Genomic DNA, 23,112 nt, shown 5'->3' with positions numbered 1-23,112 from the left:
CAAAAATACTTGGTAACTCAAATGGTGTATTTTGTGAACAAATCACAATATTCATTTTCTATTCTCTGGTAAATCTTCACTAAATATAGTTTATCGTTTGCTTTGCATGTCTTCTTCCCCAGTTTATTTTGAACAATATTATCGTTTCTATGCCGATAACTGACTGATCTCGCATAGGAACCTTTTAGTTCCCATACACTTTATATTTCAATTTATTCACTTTAAACATTATACTATGGCTTTTTTAAAAGTGTTTCAGGTTTAAATTCACTTGGTATTGTTTGTTTGAATCTTCTGATTGATGTTTGGGACTGCAATTGATCAGTCTCATATTGGCATATGTGCAAACTGTGTATATTGCCTCGATATAGCCTTAATTCACAAGCACTATATGTGAACGGTACTGAGTTCGAATCCCGGAGTGACTATCAACTCTGAATGCAGGCATATCCAGCTGAAAAGTCCTGGATTGCACTGCTAGCCACTATCCATCTTTACATATAATGTTTATATTATTCTTCGCCATTGAGAGTTAGTTAATGCTTCAACGTCTGATGTCAACACAATTCAGTTCAGTATGAATTATTGTCAGAACAACCAAATTTTGGTTATTCAGTGTTGACAAACTTATTCAGCAATACTAGTTCTTAAATTAGATGATACCATAAGTGTACTTGTCTCACGTTAAATTTATCTGTACATGTTATCGGTAATAGATTACTGGCTTATCGAATTCCGACACTCGTAAACTTCCTATAAGCAAGCTGGTAAGAATAAGCCAAATATAACTTACGATTTTACTTCAAAGTATATCCAGTAATTTGCTTATAAGTCAACTTAAGTTTCTGATTATCAATAAAATAATTCTTAAAATAAACCGCCAATGGTGTATTATTCTAATCAGATTAGAAGAGGTTAGTATTTCATTATGGAGAGATTTCCTGGAACCGAACAAAAACAATATCCGAACTACCTTCTTTATTCATTTGATATCATAATTAGATAATGACTAGAACATACAACAATGCATTGTTTCGTAAATTTTAAAATTCTTTATGTTGGTTAGTTAACAGAATATTGAATTAACTAAATGGATAAGTGTTATCAGTTTTCTTAACAAACGTCTTGAATGTTACTTAAACTTGGATCTATTTTTATATAGAATTATGCTTCTTTACATAAGTATATTACTCTCTCTCTATATTATAACACCTTGAATAAAGCGCTACTTCACCACATATATTGATCAATGAAAATTCAATCAATGTGTTTAAAGTTTTACAAATATATGTATATGTATGGTTAAGTATGTTAATGGGCGGTCGATTATGTTTACCTTAGTTCTCTTTTTATTTTTCAACGAATATGGAGTTCGTATATTTTTTTGTAAAATAAACAATACATGATTGTAATATTTCACTATCATCATTATCATCATCGGTAGTAGTAGTAATGACAACAATAATTGAGAAAGGAATCATTAGTCTATTAGGACTGTTTACAGTAAAACCACATAAAAGATTTAACTAATTTTTATAGGATACAGTAAAGTATTGGATGTTTGCAATCAATAGTTAGAAATGTTCATGTATAACTTTGAAGAAATTTATAATCATGTTGAAAAATGAACACGTTTTCACAATGATGAACTCAACCAATAGGAATACATAGTAATAAGTATACTATATCATTAGTTACTGTATGACGAGATTTTCATTTACATTAACCTTAGAGTTAGTTACACCTTTAGAGATAATCGTATATTAATTTGAGAACTTCTTTAACACTAACGTTAAATAGATAAGCTATCAAATATAAACAATACTGACAAATATAAAATATAAGATAGCAAGTTATGTTTAACTGCTTACAAGTTATGTGGTTATAAATCTAAAGAGTTACTCTGTATACATCAAATACCTTTGTAAAATTTTGTAGGTTGATGTATTCTTTTAAGAACAAATGATAAGTGAAACATTATAAACAAGGCACTGCATTGGAAGATCTCAGCCTATGTATCCTAGTTTGGATCAGGACAATCGTCTATCTACCTGTGATTTGCGTGAATTATAATTCGAATTGCCGTCAAAACTTTCCCACTGATTTGTTTTCACATTTGCAGTGGGTATGGGTACACCGCAGGATGTGCATATAGTAAATAAACTGGACCGCATAAAATAATTAACAATATGTAAGTATAAGTTTCAATAATAGAATTGAATAGCTGCAAAGTAATAAACGGTTATGAATAAATTTCAAGGTAATAAAAACGGTATTTAAATAAATGACGGTTTCATAAATGTAAGATGATTCTTTCAAATGTTATTACAGTTTCCGGTCAGCATAAATTATACTATCGAATGATCATGAACTGCTCTAGCTAATCAGAAAATATGGATAATTAATTTTGTGGTAGAAAATGAGTGGAAATACTACTTAGTTTTATATGATTGATGAATATTTCTAGTTTGGAAATATGCCTTGAATCGTTAGATTGTAAAGTCTGAATCAAGGTTGTTGCTTATGACTGAGGGTTAGTTTATGTATGTACTATAACCCATATGCTAATCCTAACATACGTTGAGGCAAAATATTGTTCTACTTCGTATTTCTCATTCACAATCATTTTATTTCCACTCTCAAGTGAATGTTACTTGTTTTGTGGACAATTTAAAGCCTTGTAAGTACTAAATGATATTTTATATATTAAACTTAATCATAATACAGTCGATATTCAATATGTTAGTTTGATATCTACTATGAAACTTGAAGTCACTTTCTCGATCTTCATTAGTTCGGGACAATATTTCATTTGAACTAATTGTCTTTAAAAGAAGAGTAGTAGTGGTTGAGTTATAAATCAATTATTATTCAATAGTTTGAGAAAGTGTTAATTTTATCAACTGAAAAAAAGGATAAACAAAAAATATTGGAATATGCACATAGACACACATACACGAGTTAGTATGGTGCATTCGTGTACTTCATTTATATGACCAGTCAAAAAGCTAAGAGAAATTTAAAAGGATCAGAAAAGGATGAAGAGGAAGATAGCAACAAGAAAAGTGAAAGGGACAATCCAAGGATAAACTTTGTCAGTTTCTTTCCAATAGTTGTGAAATTAGTAGTAGTAATAGTAGTCCATACAAAAAGTGGAAACAATTCATTCATGACTTAGTCATTAGCAGTTAAATATCGATAGATAAATATGTGGTTTAAGTGTGATGAATAATAAATATTGAAATCACAAATACGCTTATTTCATAGTAAATAATTACTGGACACAACCAATTAATTAGCCTTGATTATGTTGTAGTTCTTTTAGAAATCTTAAAATATACATAAACAGATTTAATATATCCAAGTATAAATCAACGCATGCCATGATATATTCTTCCGGTGAACAATGATGCATTATTCGCCAAGTATCATAAACTATGAATAAACTGAATAAGCAAGCACCACCGGCTGCGATACATAATTCCAATAATGATGAACCTAGAAATAACTGTAAAGAGTGTTTAACACAAAACAGCAAAAAACGATGAAAAAATACAGGGAATGGAGGAATAATATAAAACAGCAAAATTAGAGAGTAAAATCAGTTATCAATTCTTATAGAATCAATGGATAGCAGTGAAATTCAGTAGGCGCACTTCATTTCATTTGGAACTTGACAGAAAGATGTACCTACCTACTTGCCTAAATTTGAGTGTTAATGTTCACATCGGGACACAAATTCAATACCTATCACTTAAAACGCCAACGTGTCATCCACTGGGTCACCGAGTAAGGACAATAGTCACAACCTTGTTCAATGCGTATGATTTTCATGTCACTATTGATAAATGTTTAGCTTAACACGTTGTTGATATTAAACGAAGTGGTTATACGTCCAGGCAATCTGCACATATGATAGCAGACTAATCGAAATTTAATCAAGAATACAAACAATAGGGTAATGCAAAAGTTAATCGATAATGAGATGTCAACTATCAATGTTATTGTCATACTATAAATACAGCTTGATTGATTTGAAAATTCAATAAATTATCATTTAAAATTGCGCTGTACTGAAAAGCACTACGTAATTATTATAATATCACTAAGACAACGAATCAGAGATTGTATGGAGTATGGTTGCATTGAATATTCGCTGAGTAGTAAATAATTTTATGTTAGTCTAGTCTTTAGTTTTGATTAAATTCTATTGATCAAGTTGCAATATGGTCACTACTACAAGTGACTCGACATCTCAATGTGTTCCTCTGACGTCAGGTGGTTGGTGGTAATCGACAGGAAACTCTGGATCTAGGTTTCGAATTGGTACATGTCAGCTAGGCATACCTGAAATCTTGAGTAGGATTCAAACTGATGTCCCCAGCTTAACAGTTTGAGACGTTACTGCCGAGTTATTCGGGCCACAAATAACCTGCTGTAGGATCGAGTAAATATGTTCGTATTGATAAATGATACTTTCGAACTCTAAACTAACATGAAATCAATTTTAATACGAATGACTGATCTGAAAATGGAATTTTAAGAAATCAGAAGCTTGATAACTAAGGAATCCTAGATAGTCTACAGTAGCTTAATAAATAAAACATCCATCTTACAACCAATAACTCACTTAATGTACTTCAGTCTGTGCATTTAAAGTGGTATCACTAGTCCTCACATGTACAAAGTGGAAAAAATTCAGTACATAAACATTATATATGATAAACGGGTTAGATTTACATAGGAACTATCATATTACAGTTGCGTTCCAGATTACAACTAATGTAAAAAAGCATCACCTTACAAATACTTATATACAGTCAGTCAGTCAGCTACAACGTAGGACCAGGCACATTTATGCATCGGTCCAAGTTGCCATACCTCATTAACACAACAAGATGGACACCGGATTCATAAAAGTAGTTGATTCAGAGGTGGTAATATATAAAAGAAAGATTGCAATAAGGATATAGTACACGAAGAAAGAATTAGCTCATAGAAAGAAAGATATGAAGCAATTTTAATCTTTCAGTTTAAGGGAAGATAGAGAGTGTATACACCTACACCATTGTGATCGATTCTGAGCCATGTCACCAAGAGTCTCCAACCATTGGTTACGATGGTCACGCGGACCCCAACCAAGTAGTCTGCATCTACCAACATGGCTCAGACTAGAGGTTAGTGTCTTCAAGCACTGATGCCACGTTTCGGTTTGGCCACTTATATACTAAAATCTCCATTTAGAAAATCTACCTTAACAATATTGTATATAAGTATATAATAGACTTATATACAATATTGTTAAGGTAGATTTTCTAAATGGAGATTTTAGTATATTTCAAAGGAGATTTCCATCACAGATTGACATCATCTAGAGAAAATGAGCTCGATAGCATGTGAGGCTGTGAGTGAACACTGATAATAAGTAATAAACCAAAATGAAATATCTATCTAGTATCCCTATATCTTAGTAGTTTTACAGTTGAGGCTAGTTTTTGTCCCAAACAGCCTCACAGCGTTGATAGTATGGTGGGGGAATTAGTACAAATGGGCATTTTAATGATAGATTATGTTAAATAAACAATGGAAATGTCAACAATAATTACATCAACTTACGTTAATGGGTCCAACTAATAGTAAAATGAGAAAAGCAACTGATAATCCAACACCCCATTTACTGAAATCTTTCTTGGAATTCAGTGTGTACAACATCAAAGACATAACAACTATGGTGGTTAATATAAATGCTTGAAGTACAACGGTTGCAGAATATGTAATCACTTGGAGAGTAAAATGAAACAATTAAAAAGTAAGTCATCGATAATAATTGTCATAATAATAATGACAATAATAATAGTAAACCAATAATTTATTTAATAAATACTAAATATTTGGATACAGTAGGAGATTCCGGGGGCAACATAAATTTACATAAAGCCAGATTAAACAGATTGCAGGTTTACACGATTCCAAATAAAAAAATACACAAGTCGCAAATTCCAGCTATGAAATTTAACTTTGGTTTTATTTGTCAATAAAAAGTGCCGAAATACCAGAGTTTGACCGATACGACCTCGGTGGTGGTTTTTAACAAATTAATTGTAAGAGCTATGGATATTATACATGGCATCAGTTCATGAAGACACTGGTTATTGTACTGGGTCATGTAGGTGCAGATTACCTGGTTGGGAACCGCTTGATTATTGTAACTAACGGTTAGAGACTTTGCGTGACATTTGCAATGGCGCAGATGCATTAACTCTTGGTCTTCTCTTAGATCATAAGTGTCTAGATTCCTCGTGAAAGCTTTTTCCATCTCAGTAATTTATATTCTTTAAAATCATATCTTTATTGCCTAATATTTTCTATAACCGTTGATACAATAACCACCCTTACTACTCTAGGATTTGGCCTGACAATATCATGTCGTTATGGTAATGGGTTGTGATAACTTGCAGCGATATGGACATGTACTAGGTCCTACGTTGCGTTAATTCAACATCAATTCAAAAGTTGTTAAGAACTACTAGCCGCAGCAAGTAGTACTGAATAAATGATGAGAACAACAGAATTTTCGGAACCATACGATTACGAAATCTCTTTAAAAACTATTTCAGATAATCAAACAGATTAAAATACTGGAATTATTGGAATTTTTAAAGACATAGAATTCTGGGCTCTATTTCCAATCAGGCAAAACACAATAAACACGACATCAGCGTTACGAAAACTTGTATTTAACTAAATTAAGCAACATGATAGAATACTCAACTTGAGTACAATTTGCTACATGATGTTATCAAGTATAAAGGTGATCGAAACATTGAACGTAACTACGGCAAACGGCTTAGTGAGCCACTGTGATATTAACAACTAATACAATGGGAGTTAGAAAACCCTGGTTCCAAACCAATGGTATATATGGGCTCCAGGATCCTTAGGGGGAAATGGCGTATGAACCAATCGTTGGCCACCGGCTACCAAGGAACTGCATCTCCTGACGCTGCACCATTACCTTGTGGACCAGACCTTTAGGTCAAACGCCCCGGATGCGGCCCCTAAGAACACCACTTGCTTCGGTCTGGGCACCCGGGTAGTATCACAGCTCATTCATAAATCAAGTGACTTGTAAGGCGCATATGTATTAGGTACCCCTTTGTGCCAATATTTATGTGTTCAAATAAATAAATAAATGTAATACGTTGGTGGGAGTCAACGGAATATTACGTACTTGTGTAAAAGCCAGAAAGTTGACATGGCGCCTCGAGATCAAACGATAAATGGGAAGTTATAAACGAGGAACGTTATCAAAGGAGGTCGATTATGCACCTGGTCAAGACTACAGCCTACATATCGCTATCTAGTTCAGGTAGGATAAATACATAGATACCGATGATTTAAGTACATAATTGAATGGTTTTGTCAATTAAAGTTTCCTGGTAGTTTTTCAATCTTTTTACTGGAATCTATCATCGGTATAAAAATCGTGAGCATTATGTAGCCAAAAATGGACGTTATGGATCGTATCCTTACTACAGTCGTCCTTCTAAGCTATATATCTTCTCCACTATCTTTAATAGATGACATTGGCATATGATTTAATGATAAAAATTGAAATCAATAAAACGCTGTTATACTAAGAATAAACAATCAATCGGTAAATTTAAAATACATGATAATTTTAAACGTTTGTCGTTAAGACTACCAACATAACCTTACATACCTGCATATCCCACGAGTATAGATTCACATATAGTCTAAACACAGGATAACCATATTTTTTAAATGGAAATTATTAAATATTTATGAACTTACAAATAAGTATAATAATATAAAATTAGTTGGTGTTTCCTGTCTTTTCCACATTAATCCCAATAGAATTCCGATTGTACTTATAATAAGTATAATTGGTAACCATGTACTAGAAAAATAAAAACGAGTAGTAAAAATTACCAGTTCACTAGAAAATAACAACGTACTTCTGTCGAAGGTTATCCAATAGAACAGGTTTTAAAATCATCATTGTTCCAGCACATAATGAAGTGAGTAAAAGTTGTGTGAATAGAATACCGTAGACTTTTCGTAAAAATCCTTAATTCAGAAAAGACAACAATAGACATTTTAAGTCGAAAGATTAGTGGTTTCATATTAATTATTAATGTCAACCAAACAGACGGTGAATGTTTGTAAGTTCAGAACATCGGTTACCAAGACATGTCAGGAGTATATGTATAAATAACGCACAGTGATCTACTCAAATTTTTGGGTTACCATTTTTCTAAAAGTATGTTTATTGCCATAAATTTTCCTCATTGTGGCTTGCTCAAGTTAAATAATTATGCCCACCGCATGTGTTTCCATAAACAATCAACAAACTGACTCTACAGTTCATATATTCGTTTGAAAATCTGACATGGTTATCTACAAGTTGATGAAGAACATGAGATCACAGATGTAATAATTATCCGACTACGCTCTCGTACTTCAGCTTTCGTTGATATATATTAACTTCTAATGAAACCAGTTTCACGAGAAACATTAACGGAAAAAATTGTTTATTAAAACTATAAAACTATAGATATACTGTCATATCCTTTATGGATGGACAGTGTAGCAAACTTACTTAGTCGAACTGTTATATGCGCATTAGCGACATTGTTATTGAAGGCGAAATCTTTTTCAATGGGATGTCCAGATTCTTGGCTGATAAGAAATGAATCCATATTTATGTAAGCACTGTAAAAACTGAAACGATCTAGTGATGTGTAGAGGTAAAACAAAATAGATTAATTACTGGAAATATCACTTACTAAAAAAGCAACAGATAGACAAACATAATAGCAAAACATTCCCTCAGTTTAGGTAGTTGTAAGGAACGAATTCAAAAAATGAACAAACATAACCGTGTGAATAAGAAATAGATGACTAGAATTATGATAGTCATAATAATAGTGAAGTAATGAAAGCATTCCAGTTAGTTGTCGTCAAATTTGGCACGGCTATATATTAGTTTAAATCGTTACACCTAACAGTACATTAAGAAAAAAGTGAACAAGGTGAGGAGCGAAGACGAAATAACTTCAACTGTAATGAAAATCTAAACGTGAGACAATTAGAAAACATGAATGGAATTCAAGAATGAAAAACCATTGACATGTGACTTTAGGTTTAAAAAAGATAAAAAGTGAATGGAACCGTACCACTGCAGTGGAACCAATTTTAAACTCATTATTCCGAAATGAAAAAGTCATGAAGTCAGTTCTGTCTGCCTGCCACGATTATTGTCCAGAAACCTTGAGACAATGTGGTAGTTGTATGTGACTGGATTACAAGCACTTGTTCATTTCAGAATAACGAATTAGCCCCACCTAAATCATTAGTTATAAAGGGGGAGATTGATCCGGCTTTAATGAAAATTATGGAAGGGGAGGTACTACATTCAGGAAAGTTTATTTTATCTTGAACACATTACAAAAGTATATGCTTTAATTATCTGCAAGTGTCATGAGTGTTTTAAAAACGTGCGGAAATGTTGAGTCAAAGTTCATTGGGAGTGGTATTTACTACCATATCGGGCTAAAAACCAGTCTGTTAAGATATGTCGAAATTTGTTTGTCCGTTTTGAATCTTGAGTATACAGATTAGAGAACAAATGTAGATGGGCTGTCGTTGTATAAGAGATCTAATCAACAATTATGGCCTATATCAGACCGCATTGTTCCTCCTAAAATTAGCGATGTCTTCTTGGTAGGCGCCTTTGGTGAAAAACAAGACCTGCCATAATCAATACCCGTAACAACACACGAGACCAAGTTGATCACATTCAAATCCTTCCTACACCTCCTAATACCTCTCTAATCTCCACGACTAACCTTTTTCACGTCCATTTATCACCTCGCACAGCTAGGGCAAACGATTCGAGTACGCGGAACGTTATTCATGGTCTCCTGAAACCACGCTTTAAACTACACGTAGGAGCTTTTAACGTCCGAACCATTTCTGTGCTAATGTGGTGTGGCAACACGAACTGATGTACGTAAGTACGAAGTTCTACGTTGTTACTGACTGACAATGAGATTTCGGTGGACTTTATTTCCAAACTAAAAACGGGAAACCCTAGTTTAGACTGTTTAAAGCTTAATAGATAGGTAGCTGCAAAACTCATAGTCTTACTTCTTTGTTTTAATTCTGAAAACTTAGAAACGTTAACTCATTTATTATCTAAACCCAAATTATGCGTTAGTCCCATTGAACTTGTGAGCAAGGATTTAAATAATTTTCCACAATATTGTGTTACGGTGCCGAACACTTAGCTTACAGCAATCATTCATTAAAGCACACTGTTGATAACATAAACCTGAGTGATATTTTATATTGATACTCCTCATTTCCCTTTGATTCCTACATTAAAGCGATAAAAATGACAGTACACTACGGATACAATGCAGGGAAATAAGCTGTTTGACGTTATACTGAAAAGATTTTCTCTGTAATCGGGTACAAGGGAGTATTTGTTGCTAATACCGAGAGTTTAGTTAAATGAGGTTTTCAGAAACCGGTTGAAGTCGTTCAAACCCGATAACGTAGTATGAGTTAGGCCAGATAAATTGTTGATAGCATGCTCTTATGTTAACCATAGATTTTTTTCATGGGATTACTCTCTTTTTGTGATATAGAAATATTCACGTACTTAGTAGTTAATCATGAGCACATATGTGTATATGTGTATATAGCTACAGACTGTGTAGACCGTGAAGTAATAGTTCTCCATTACACAGGTTTTTTTTAAAACTCGTCCCACCAGGTTCCGAACATGATGAAGAGCGACAACAAATCAGATCTAGGTTAAGAAAAAGTCTAAGAGACGACCGTGAGCAGTAGTGGGCAACGAAAGCAAAAGAGATGGAAAAGGCGGTGACTATAGGGAACACAAGACAGCTTTACAGACTAATAAAAGAAACTGGAACTAATAAGTCAAGTGTAAGTGAGATTATTTCGGAAAAAAACGATACTTTCATCTGCTCCCAGTCCAGACGTTTAGAACGATGGGCGGAACATTTTAGGGAACCGTTCACCTGGCCTTCAACTACTCTACAACTACCCTCCATTCCCAGACAGTGTGAATGGAACATTGAAGTAGGTCCCCCAACTCTAGCAGAAGTTCAAAAGGCTATAGTTAATCTGAAACGAGGAAGGGCAGCTGGTCCAGATGGATTGGCTCCAGAAGTCTTTAAGGATGGTGGTCCAATTTTAGCGATTAGGTTGACTAATATTTTAGCTAAGATCTGGGAGGTAGACGTTATCCCATCTAACTGGTCGCAATTACTTATCGTCCCAATATATAAGAAAGGGTCAAAATCATCCTGTGACAACCACAGAAGGATTAGTTTAACTAATATATCTAAAATACTAGCTTCGATAATTATCAGACGCCTAACTAAGACTCGTGAACTGCAAACACGAGAGACTCAAGCTGGCTTTAGACATGGTTGTGGCTGCATCTACCACATATTCACTATTCGTCAGGTTCTAGAACACAGGCATACTTATCAGCGTCCGACAATGGTGGTCTTTTTTGACTTAAAAGTAGCATTTGACTCTGTGGACCGCGAGATTCTGTGGTAGTGTCTGTCACTGAAAGGCGTACCTCAGAAGTACATAAACCTTGTGAAAGTTCTTTACTCTAACAATACTAGTCGAGTCAGAGCTTATGGCGAACTGTCATCTGCTTTTGCAACCTCAAATGGTGTCCGTCAAGGATGTCCACTATCTCCATTTCTGTTTAACGTCATCATAGACCTACTGATGGAAATAACGCTCTCATCGACTGAATTATCGGATATTGATCTCCTACCAGGAGGTCCACTTATCGAATTAGAATATTCAGATGATATAGTCCTGTTTAGTGAAGACGCTGATAAAATGCAGTCTTTTGGTAGCACTGAGCAACAATGCCAGAATGTTTGGAATGCCCTTCTCTACCTCTAAATGCGAGTTGTTGCTTCAGGACTGGTCTGCGTCAACACCTGAACTAAGGATAGGGAGTGGAGTAGTCGAACGCATTGACAACTTCACTTATCATGGAAGTCTGATCAGCCCTAATGGGTTGGTGTCTGACGAAATCTCAGCATGGATTCGAAAAACTCGTTCGGCTTTCGCCAACTTACGTCACTTATGGCAAAGGTGAGATATCCGTCTATCAATAAAAGGACGAGTATACTGCACGGCAGTTCGTTCTGTTTTACCTTACGGCTGCGAAACATGGTCATTAAGAGTAGAAGATACTCGTAAGCTACTAGTATTTGACCACAGATGCCTTATAAATATTGCTCACATCTGCTGCGATCACCGGCTAAGTAATAGTGAAGTTAGACACAGGATATTAGGGAATGATGGTAAATCAGTTGATGAGGTTGTGAGTCTTCATCGACTGAGATGGTTGGACCACGTGTTGTGTATACCTGAACACCGGATTACCACGACGCTCAGTGCTGACTAGTGTTGGAAATGGTTGGAAGAAAGCTAGGGGCAGCCAAACCAAAACGTGGCATCAGTGCTTGAAGTCACTAACCTCTAGTCTGTGTCATGTTGGTAGATGCAGACTACTTGGTTGAGGTCCGCGTGACCATCGTAACCAATGGTTGGAGACTTAGGGTGATACAGCTCAGAATCGATCACAATAGCGGTGTATACACTTTCGGTCTTCATTTAAACCGTGAGATTAAAATCGCTTCATATCTTTCTTTCTACGAACTAATTCTTTCTTCCTGTACTATGTCCTTATATGCAATCTTTCTTTTATATATTACCACCATTGAATTAACTACTTTTATGAATCCGGTGTTTATTTTGCTGTGCTAATGAGGTATGGCAACTTGAACTGATGCATATATGTGCCTGGTCCTACGTTGTAGCTGACTGACACAGGTTTTTATAATGAAAATTTGCATTTCTGAACTATTTTGAATAACAAAATAGAGTTGAAATTTTTTCCAATTTAAATACAAAAATCTCGCTGCAAACAATGTCTTGATTGAGAAGCAAATTTTCTTTATAGCAAGTAAATGACTTGTGCATGAATGCGGATATCTTGGAGGATATCAGGTTAAGAAACAACGTGGATCCGGACGAGTTGGTCAACTATTACGTGTGTGGTTCTACAGTACTTCGATCATTTGCAAACACAAATGATTTTCCTACAGATGTTTTTCTCTACTGCATCTCACTTGATTCAGTCACTTAACGATTTAGTTGGTCAATAACTTTCTCTTGCAAACAGAAAAACGCAAAACATTCAGCGTTTCTGTTAATTGTTTGCAGAGACGTGGTCAAGAGAGCGTCTGAGAACTTTTATAATTCTATAGATTTAGATATTGCAAAGTACGGCTGGATACAGTAGAGTTGAATATCTGAAATTTTGATTGTTACAAACGCTGACTTCAACTGCAAAGTAATAACTTTGCAGTTGACAAACCTAAGTTTGTTACTGCCACATATTGGTACATGTTCAACCAAAACACAACTGTTATTATCAGTGAGTACCTCGATGTCTGTTAATAGCCTAATTCAGGGCAAGTTAAATGTTAAACTGTCTCTGGTCTCATGAATTAGGTTACTTGTGAGAGCGTTATGGCGTTCATTTCGAGGCAATTCCTGTAAAGGTGAGAAATCATGAGAAATGTCCTAATATTTATACCGATCTGAAAAGGTGATTATCTGATGCATTGCCACGTATATTATACTTTAGTTTGCCATTAATTTCCGTACCTCATCTGATCTGCGAATTCAAACTAATTGTTCGACTCAAATGTCTGAATGAAAATTTGTCTACAGAAAAGTAAAAAAACCTTCCCCAAAACCACTTTTCCATTTGTTAACTTTAATTTCTATTTGTTTACCCAGACAACCAAAAAAGGGGAAATAAAGGCGAACAAAGGAGAAATAAAGGGGTAAATGTTCTGGTAGCGAAAGGTTAAAACGCATCAGAATGTCACCTTTTTCGCCTGTCCGGGGGAAATAATGCGGATTTCCCCCTTTTTCGCCGTTTTGTCGATAAAGTACTCACTTTTCGCCTAAATATCCGCAGAATTGTCGAATTCCCGCCTAAATGTTCGCTGAATTGTCTACTTTTCGCCTAAATTTCCATGGAATTGCCTACTTATACGCTTAATTGTCTACATTTCGCCTAAATACACGCAGAACTCCCTAAATATATTTAGGATGTAATGAACAGTTTTGTATGGGACGGTCCAGAAGCCGAGACAGGCGAAACATAATAAAGTACAGTTCTAGAGTGAACCATGTACACCGCAGATTATTCAAACTGACTTACGTTCAAAACTCAGATTACTGAACTAGAGTGGAACAAAAATTGACGTCGAATGACCTTGATTAGAAACGTCAGATTCAGAAAACGGAGTTTCAATATGCAATATATTTAAACGTATTCCTTTCCATCAGTTTTTCCGGATTTTACGTCTTAAACTTTTATTCAAGCTGATGTTTTATTGTTGTTGAACATCAAGGTTAAGGTGCATCTTCCTTTCGGTAGTCGTAAAGTTTATTTTAACTGGTATGAGCTCGACATCTCTTTCGATCAGTTATAACACAGTGCTACTAAAGTTAGATCATGGAACATGGCGTTCCATTAACAGATGTACGTTAGTTTTCCTTGACCTTGATGAGGATAGGTGAATCGTCTGACGTTCGGTGACCCAACTGCTGGGCAGTCAGGCTGTTACACCATGGGTTTTCGCGCACATGTAACATATTATCGAGGATTTTGAGGTTTCGTTATTTATCAGCTATAAACAGTTTTCTTTCCATCTCACGGTAATTTTTGTAATGTTTTTGTTTGTTACATGACATTTATTGCAGTTTAGTAGTAGTTTGACATATTTGTTGCTAACAACCTGCGGCAAAAGATGACTTAAATATGAAAAAAATTGATACTCATGCAACCCAACAAACCCACGGCAATTGAAAACAAAGTGTGAAAACCTGAAGATACTATACAATAATCTGCACCACCTAATACATATCTTTAGAGAATTATTCACGAAGTAGTTGTGTAATAGCTATAATGGCACATACCTATCGTCAATCCACTTAGACCTTGAAAACACTGCTATCAAACTATTGGAAACTTTTAGTTCAGTTACATTTGAGCTTATCTGCTAAAATCCTCAACTGTAAAAAAGCAAAGCCATTTCAAAATGCTTATGTTTGTTGGTCACAGAGCAGTGACCGATGTCTTGTTCTTCGTATTAATGTAGTGTATAACGATCAAAAAACTAATAAGTTACGGGAATTCATCCCCTTGTATTGAACAAACGTAAATTGGCTGTTTCTCACTGTAAAGACCGGCAGGGAATAGCAATGCATCATATATGTACCGAGTTGATGTGGCTATTTTGCATATATTTTTATGGAGGAGTTCGATTGTAACTACAAACAGTATCGAAGATGCGCGTTTCGCACAGCTTTAAACTCGTCAGCTGCATGTTGATGTCTAAACCACTGCTCAAAGGCACACATACTAACAACGATTGATCGAGATTCAGCTAGTAATATAAACAATGGGATAATCCCATCCCTTTTTGAGCATGGTGCAAGCATCACAGCGGTTAGTCAGGCGAGCAACTGTCTAGAAACTGTAGCTAAGAGCGTACCATGTCGGTATTTGGAGCGAAAGTTACTGGATTTGAGGAGTTGTGCGAAGTATACTATCATTTGCTTTAGAACCATTTACATTCATATTTAAGTATCTCGAAAAGTTAATAATGCCTTTTGAATTATCCGACATCGAGTATTCTGTCCCATCGGACCTAACAAGTAGTACAGACTCGGTTATATCTGCAAAGTTGCAACGTATACATTGTTCCAAGTAATCCGATATATTTCGCGCGCTATTTAAAAAGGACAGTGGTATTTTTCCTCGCTGAGTAAATTTCATTGTTTTGATCGTTTACTACGTATCAAGACTACTGTTTTTCACTTTAATTGAATTTATTTCAGTTAAAGTATTTGACTAAAGTATCGTTTTTACTGTTTTTGTCGTTGGTACTCTTTAGTACCTCTTTTTCAACTGTATCTGTTAGTACTTTTGGTCCTAGCAATCTACAGCTCTTCACTTTTTTTGGTCATTGATAATTTTTTTGTTTCTAGGTATCATCGCATATTGAAAAAACCCCTCCTAAATGACCGGACAGTGTAAAAAAAGCAGTTGCCAACGTCCGGGTTGTCGTTATCCTGTTGAAAGCGGCATGCAGTGCAACGAGTGCAAAGGCTGGTACCACGAAGTTTGCACGAACTTAACGCCTGCTGCTTTCAAACGGTTCAGTAAGAAGGGTTGTGTGTGGCTTTGTCAACAGTGCTGCTCGGATGTAAACAGCTTGTTAACCGAGGCCATCTCACTGGTTGATGCTGCAAAGAAGTGTTTCAAAAAGCATAGTCGGAACGCGTCAAACAGCACTCGATCTGTTGACACGCAAATCAATGTGAAGGAAACTAAGGTGAGTCCGGTGATAGATGACTCACGCCCGTCAAAGAAGGAAAAGCAGTCTTCAAAGGGGCCTGCCTTAAAAAAAAGCTCAAGAAAAGTAGGGTCTTCTGTTCCCCGTCTCCCAGATGGGATCCAACAGGAAACACCTAGGAGCCGCAATCGCAAGGCTCGATCGGTTTCAAATGGTAAACATAACACGACCCTCAGGTCGTCGACAACCCCAAAACCCAACACTAGGTTTGACGCAACTGCTATTGCTTCTACCAGCAGCGTTGACGAATGGGTAAAGGTTGTAAGAAAGAAAAGTATTGATATAAAAGGGAAACCTGCCCCCGTAAAAGTGGTTGAAAAATCGAAAACTGATCATAGCGACAGGTCAGCTATTTTTCATAGAATTAAGGAGAGCGATAGCTCTGAACCTAAAGCTCGTTTTGAGCATGACATTGTACTGATTAGGCAGCTGCTTAATCAACTCATGCCTCAAAATATGACTGGGGTCACCTTGCTAAAGGTGTATAGACTAGGGAGTCTAACGGACTCGAAACCAAATCATTCCAGACTGCTTAAAGTAGTATTCGGCTCTTCAAACGAACGTGACCTAATTTTACAAAATGGACACAAATTAAAGGGTTCAGGAGTCTTTATCCGAAAGGACCTACCGTTGGCAGACCGTGTTAAAAGACGGGAAGCCGAGAAAGAACTACAACATAGGTTAGACGCTGGCGAAAAGGACCTGAAAATTGTAAATTTTCGAGTTGTAAGACTTCGACAGAGAATGATGCCGAAGCCGCTCTGGGTGAAGCACGAAGGCACTTAAACAGGCTTCGGATCTGTTACACCAATGCACGAAGCTTACTTAATAAGCGATCGGAACTAGGTGTGCAGATTGACTCTATAAAGCCAGATATAATCGCAGTAACAGAAACCTGGCTGACACAGGCTATAGATAGTATAGAACTTGATTTCGAGGGCTTTACGTTAGTAAGGGCCGACAGAACACAAAAGCGCAAAGGAGGGGAGTAGCTCTATTCATTAGGAATGCTATCCCATTTACCATTATCGATAGTGTATCCCATGAGAGTGGGACGTGTGAATTAGTTAGTCTTCGCTTAAAATGCAAGGGACAAGAGCTGCTGATTGGTTTGGTCTATCGCAGTCCAAGCTGTGAGGCAAATGAGATCCTGTTAAGCAGTCTCAATACTTGGTCCCAAAGTGGTCGATGTCTAATCCTAGGGGACTTTAATGCACCTATGGTAGACTGGGAAAATCTGCGAACTGAATCGTCAGAAAATTCCTTCGAGCAGGAACTAGTTGATGCGGTTATCACATGTGCCCTAGTGCAACATGTGAAAGAAGCGACTAGGTACGACCCGGACACTGAATCATCCTTATTAGATCTTATACTGACTCACTATGAGGATGATGTTGCGAACCTCCACCATATGCCACCCTTAGGTAAAAGTGACCACGCAGTTTTAACTTTCGACTTCCATATAACTGCCAGTCATGAGGACGCGTCAGTCCAGTCCAGACCCAACGTCTGGAAAGCAAACATACCAGACATCATGCACTCAGCATCGTTAATAGATTGGACAATAGACCCAGAGTCCTCCATTGAAACGGCCTGGGACGCATTTCGAAAATCATACTTAAAAGTTACCACACCTCACATCCCATGGACTATACCAAAGGGGCCGAAAAACTCACCACCATGGTTCAGTAGGGAGGTCCGTATCCTTCTCCGTAAGAAAAGGAAAACGTGGGATAGATTTAGGTTACTGGGGACTGATGAGTCAAAATCTCAGTATCGAAAGGCTCGGAACACTTGTGCCTCGACCCTCCGTAAGTCTAGAAAATTGTACGAAGAAAAACTTGTTAAGGAATCCATAGAATGTCCTAAACGCTTGTATTCCTATATAAACCAAAGGACAAGGAGAAAAGGAAATATTCCTGCTCTATGGGGAGACAGTACTGCTTCATCATTAGTGGAGGACGACTTTGGTAAGGCTCAAGCGTTCTCGAACTACTTTAGCAACGTGTATACCATAGAAGCACCCTTCTCGTCAGCGTATACAGATCCCCCCATACATACACTGGATAGCGTGACCATTAAAGAACTCGATGTCTTTGGTCTGCTAAATAAGCTTGACATAGGTAAATCCACGGGGCCCGATGAATTACATCCTAGGCTACTGAAGGAATTATCTAACTTCGTTGCGAACCCTTTAAGTACATGCTTTAACCTATCCGTTACGCAGGGTCGTTTACCAAAAGACTGGAAAAACGCCATAGTAAGTCCTGTCTTCAAAACAGGCACAAAACACAAACCTGAGAACTACCGCCCCGTTAGCCTAACTAGTGTGGTTGTTAAAATCTTAGAAAAGATTATTCGGAAGGAGCTGTTTAAGTATCTCGATAAAAACCGGATCCTCTCGGAGAAGCAGCATGGCTTCAGAATAGGTTATTCTTGTCTCACTAACTTATTAGTGGCTCGTGAAAGCTGGTGTGCTCTTAAGGACCAAAAGCTACCTGTAGACGTCGCCTTCATTGATTTCAGTAAAGCTTTTGATAAAGTTCCGCACAACCGGCTGTTATATAAGTTAAGACATATCGGGATTGGAGGTAATTTATTGATGTGGATAAAAGACTTCTTAGTTGGGCGTCAACAAAGAGTAAGGGTGAACTCAAAGTTATCTAGCTGGGAAACTGTGCTTAGTGGAGTGCCCCAGGGTACATTTTTGGGGCCAGTGCTATTCCTCTTATATGTAAATGACCTTCCTTGTCTCCTATCATCATCGGTCTTGCTATATGCTGACGATGTCAAGATATGGAGAACGATACGATGTAAGAGTGATAGCTTAGAACTTCAAAATGACCTGAAGAAGTTATCTGAATGGTCTCAAACATGGCAGTTGCCGATAAATACTTCCAAGTGTGTTGTGATGCATATCGGTCATCAAGGCACAGATACATATACGATGAATAACACTGAGCTACCTGTCGTCCAGACATATAATGACTTAGGAGTTATCGTTAGTCAAGACTTAAAGACTACTGCACACTGCCGTGCAATAGCCGCCAAAAGTTTTAGAACGTTATGGTCAATACGTAGGGCTTTTAGTCATGTCGACACTAAGACGTTTTTGACTTTGTATACAGTGTTCGTTCGTCCTAAACTTGAGTACTGCATACAGGCGGCTAGCCCCTGCTTTAAAAAAGACAGTGAGCTTCTGGAAAAAGTTCAAAGAACGGCGACTAAGCTGGTTCCCGCAATAGCGAAGCTTCCGTATGAATCTCGACTGGCCAAGCTGAACCTTTTCCCGTTGTCATATCGCAGAACTAGAGGGGACTTGATTACAGTCTACAAATTGCTTAGTGATAAATTTGCACCTAACATGCCCTCATTTTTCTTGTCTTCCAAAACAGAGAATTTACGAGGACACTCCAAAAAAGTTCATAAGCCGAGAACAAATTACTTGTCAGCTGACTATCGACTTTCCCATCGAATCATCAACGAGTGGAATTCACTACCTCAGCACGTCGTTGAGGCTCCATCCGTCGACTCTTTCAAAAGAAAGTTGGATCAACTGAGAGACCACCATTGCCAGGACTAACATAGGCCATCGAGCCTCCTGTCCTTCCCAAACTGAAACTGAAACTGAAACCAGTACTGCCTTAATATTGGTTATCGGGAGAAAACCATGTTTGACTTCGTGAGATTGTTTTAATAGCAACAACAGGAAAACCTTAAGATAAAAGACGTTCGTTCTACGAAATAAATGGTGTACAACGCAATCGTAAAGTAACTGACAACAAAATCAAGGCGAACTAAGCAAAGACGACCTGTTGACATTTAGTTTCGCAAAAAAACAACAGTAGACAAATAAAGATTTGTTTGTATTTGTAATTATGCAATTAAAGATAACTACAGAACAAAAAACATACACACAGTTTGTCAAAGGATACTCCCCAAAATAATTCGATTTACATCTATCTTCATGTGTATAATATCAAGGAAATATTCATTTTGAAGCTGTTGCTTTTGTTATAATGTAATATAAATAGCACGATAGAATCAAAGTAAAATATAAAGATTGCTAATGGGTGATTGTCACACAATAACATAGAAATATAAAATCAAAGAATAAAGGCTAAATATAGGTAGTATAGTGAAATAAGTGAACAGTTTTATTCTATATCGAGTAATAAATCATCACCAGATACTTTCATTCCACTGGAAACGTAAATCTTTTTAATACAACCTGAAATGGGTGCTGTTATGCTCATTTCCATTTTCATAGCTGACAATGTAGCTAATTTTTGACCTTTCTCTACAACATCTCCGTCTTTCACATTGATTGTTACTAATTCACCAGGCATTGGTGAACCAACGGAGCCTTTGACACCTTTCAAGGCCTTTGGATGAAACGATATCGACTAGAAACAAAAAAATAAATAAGATGAAGGGAGTTTGTGTGGGAGAGAATGAAATTTGTAGACGAATATTGTGTAGAGAACATCCCGAATTTGGATATCAACTCAGTGGTCTAAAGGTTAAATGCTCTTCAAGATACCCCAGGGTCCTGGACTCGGTTTCTAGCAAGGTCGTTGGTAAGCACTGCTACTGAGGAGCTCCATGTTAGAACGGAGTGAACGTTTATTTATTCCTAGTTTTTAATGGTTATTTAATTTTAGTTTTTGGTGTAAAAAACAAGAAAATCATCCCAAGTCTGATGAATGAAGTGATTTTCAGTAGAGTTCGCTGTGAAAGGTATATAAATTGTAATGTGTAAATCTTGATAAAAATTTGAAGCACATCGCCAGGTCAAGATAGACGTCTTATATGCTGAAGGGATTTCATCACTTCAAGCAGCCAAATTTGTTCCTCTCCACACAATGTGATGCGCCATAACGTAAATAAAGGTAGAAAAATACTCATCACATGACACCCTCGACTGCATATACCAACCTAAATGTAGACGCCAAAGCATATACATTTGAGGGACAGAATGGTGAGGATTACACATTTTTTCGACCATATTCCCAAGAACCTATGTTTTCGACGAAAAAAGTTCTTTTGAGTTCGACTACACGCCAACTGTTAAATACGGTATACAAAGTGCATGAAGAATCCATTCGAAATGTTTAACATAAAAGTCAATTATCTCGTAAAAATAGCAATTCGAAGGCTTAAACCTGACCTTTGTGTTCAGAAAGAGTCAGTGGTTAACCATCAACTGCTTTAGTAATACAAGTGAACTAAACATTTTGGCCTTTTTTCATCTTTTCCTTCAGTTAATCAGTCACAATCTAGTAAATTTAAGTCACGCGTCTTGTCTTCTACATCTCCTAAATTTGTGTTATGTTGTACAACATAAAAATAATCTTAAATTTAATAGGGGTATCCTCCTGACGACTACTTCCAACCATCATATTATCTCAACATGGTGCACGCAATTTCGAGTAACCTAGACTAGTGGCCACATTGCGACTTGGTCGATAGAATTCGATCTGCACTAAGAAGGACCTGACACACATAACATTGATCACCACCCAGTGATCACTCAATTGTAAACGGATATCTTCTATAACCAAGATAAATACATCGACTGATCCCTGAATACCGGGCAATGTCACGCTTCGTACTAGGTAGATTAGTTTGGAGGGATCAGTAAAAAGGGAAATTAGAGAAACATATCTTCAAACTTACCTTTGTAGCTTCTTTATCACTAATCAAAATTGATCTAAGTTGGCCATTCATTTCGAAGAATACTTCACGTTCCCCGGCTTTGGTTAATTCACCGACAGCCAATGTTTTAATATGTAACATTTTACCGGTCTCCAAGTCGACCTGTTTAAGGAATAGTTTATCATATGTGAAACAAATATGTTAGCTTAACGTGTAGATAAAAAAATACTTATTCTGAAGAGTGATAAAAGACTATCTGAACATATTCATATCAAAGGGAAATAATTTGTATCCTAGAATGTAAATTTTATGTAGCTTGTCTGAAACCAACGGTTCATTGTATAGGAACCAAATATAAAGTACTGAGAGAGAGCGAGGAGGAGGTAGATAGATACACAGATATGAAACTAGAAATTCTCAGAACTTCAAATTATTTCTTCATAATATAACTCGTTAGTACAACATAGTTACTAGTTAGTTGTATATCGACCCAACCTCCTAAGTTTGGGGAAACCTCAAAAGTCAAATGACCTTCACCAAAATTAAAGGGGAATTTTGGGGAATTTCCCCAAAGTTTACTATAGCGGCTTCCCGAAGATTGAGAGCTCGGGATATGCTTAACCGGGGCAACACTATAAATATTATTCTAAGATGATGGTCAGTTGAAATATGATTATTAAGCGAGACATGGAAATAATTTAATTGCATGATATTGAAAGAACATTCGAACTGTGTAAGGAAATCAATGAATCAGTTGTCAAAATTTTTGGCAGATGCATTACATAGAATACTAAATTTCGTAACTTACATCACAGGATGACTTTGGTTAGATAACAGCTGAAAATCAGGAAGCAATGATTTCATGACCTTATAGGAGATGGAATCAACGACTTGGAGTTTTGTGTCAAGCGCCGAACAT

The 23,112-nt window shown here is 36.5% G+C and overlaps 2 protein-coding genes across 3 annotated transcripts in view; both read right to left on the bottom strand.

The window, feature by feature from the left end:
* Window positions 1-1,318: 1,318 nt before the first annotated feature.
* Window positions 1,319-14,726, bottom strand: TMBIM4_2 (Transmembrane BAX inhibitor motif-containing protein 4). Its single transcript, XM_012938470.3, has 7 exons — window positions 14,333-14,726; window positions 8,624-8,755; window positions 7,980-8,091; window positions 7,816-7,921; window positions 7,724-7,757; window positions 5,617-5,780; window positions 1,319-3,508 (listed from the first exon to the last, which is right to left on the bottom strand). Exons 2-7 carry the CDS (start codon window positions 8,721-8,723, stop codon window positions 3,296-3,298), a joined length of 729 nt encoding a protein of 242 aa, XP_012793924.1. The 5' UTR covers window positions 8,724-8,755; window positions 14,333-14,726; the 3' UTR covers window positions 1,319-3,295.
* Window positions 14,727-20,214: 5,488 nt separating this feature from the next.
* Window positions 20,215-23,112, bottom strand: part of PYC1_1 (pyruvate carboxylase) — a gene marked incomplete at its 5' end in the record, with an annotated part of 54,180 nt that continues 51,282 nt past the window's right edge. For both annotated transcript variants that reach the window (XM_012938466.3, XM_051213411.1), the window contains 2 exons: window positions 20,215-20,941; window positions 22,215-22,355. In XM_012938466.3, the coding sequence (XP_012793920.1) occupies window positions 20,693-20,941; window positions 22,215-22,355 (390 nt within the window). In that variant the 3' untranslated portion in view covers window positions 20,215-20,692. The remainder of the gene's footprint in view (window positions 20,942-22,214; window positions 22,356-23,112) is intronic.

Source organism: Schistosoma haematobium, chromosome 1 (genome assembly GCF_000699445.3).
Source record: "Schistosoma haematobium chromosome 1, whole genome shotgun sequence".
Lineage (NCBI taxonomy): Eukaryota > Metazoa > Platyhelminthes > Trematoda > Strigeidida > Schistosomatidae > Schistosoma > Schistosoma haematobium.
This window is presented reverse-complemented; position numbering and strand designations above follow the sequence as displayed.

Bases quoted from the DNA above. Each gene is read 5' to 3' on its own strand.
- TMBIM4_2 (XM_012938470.3), bottom strand. From the start codon at position 8,723: ATGGATTCATTTCTTATCAGCCAAGAATCTGGACATCCCATTGAAAAA. The intron at 8,092-8,623 runs GTAAGTTTGCTA...TTCTGAATTAAG, and splicing joins GCATATAACAGTTCGACTAA to GATTTTTACGAAAAGTCTAC. The intron at 3,509-5,616 runs GTAAGTTGATGT...CACTCTTTACAG, and splicing joins TATTAGTTGGACCCATTAAC to TTATTTCTAGGTTCATCATT.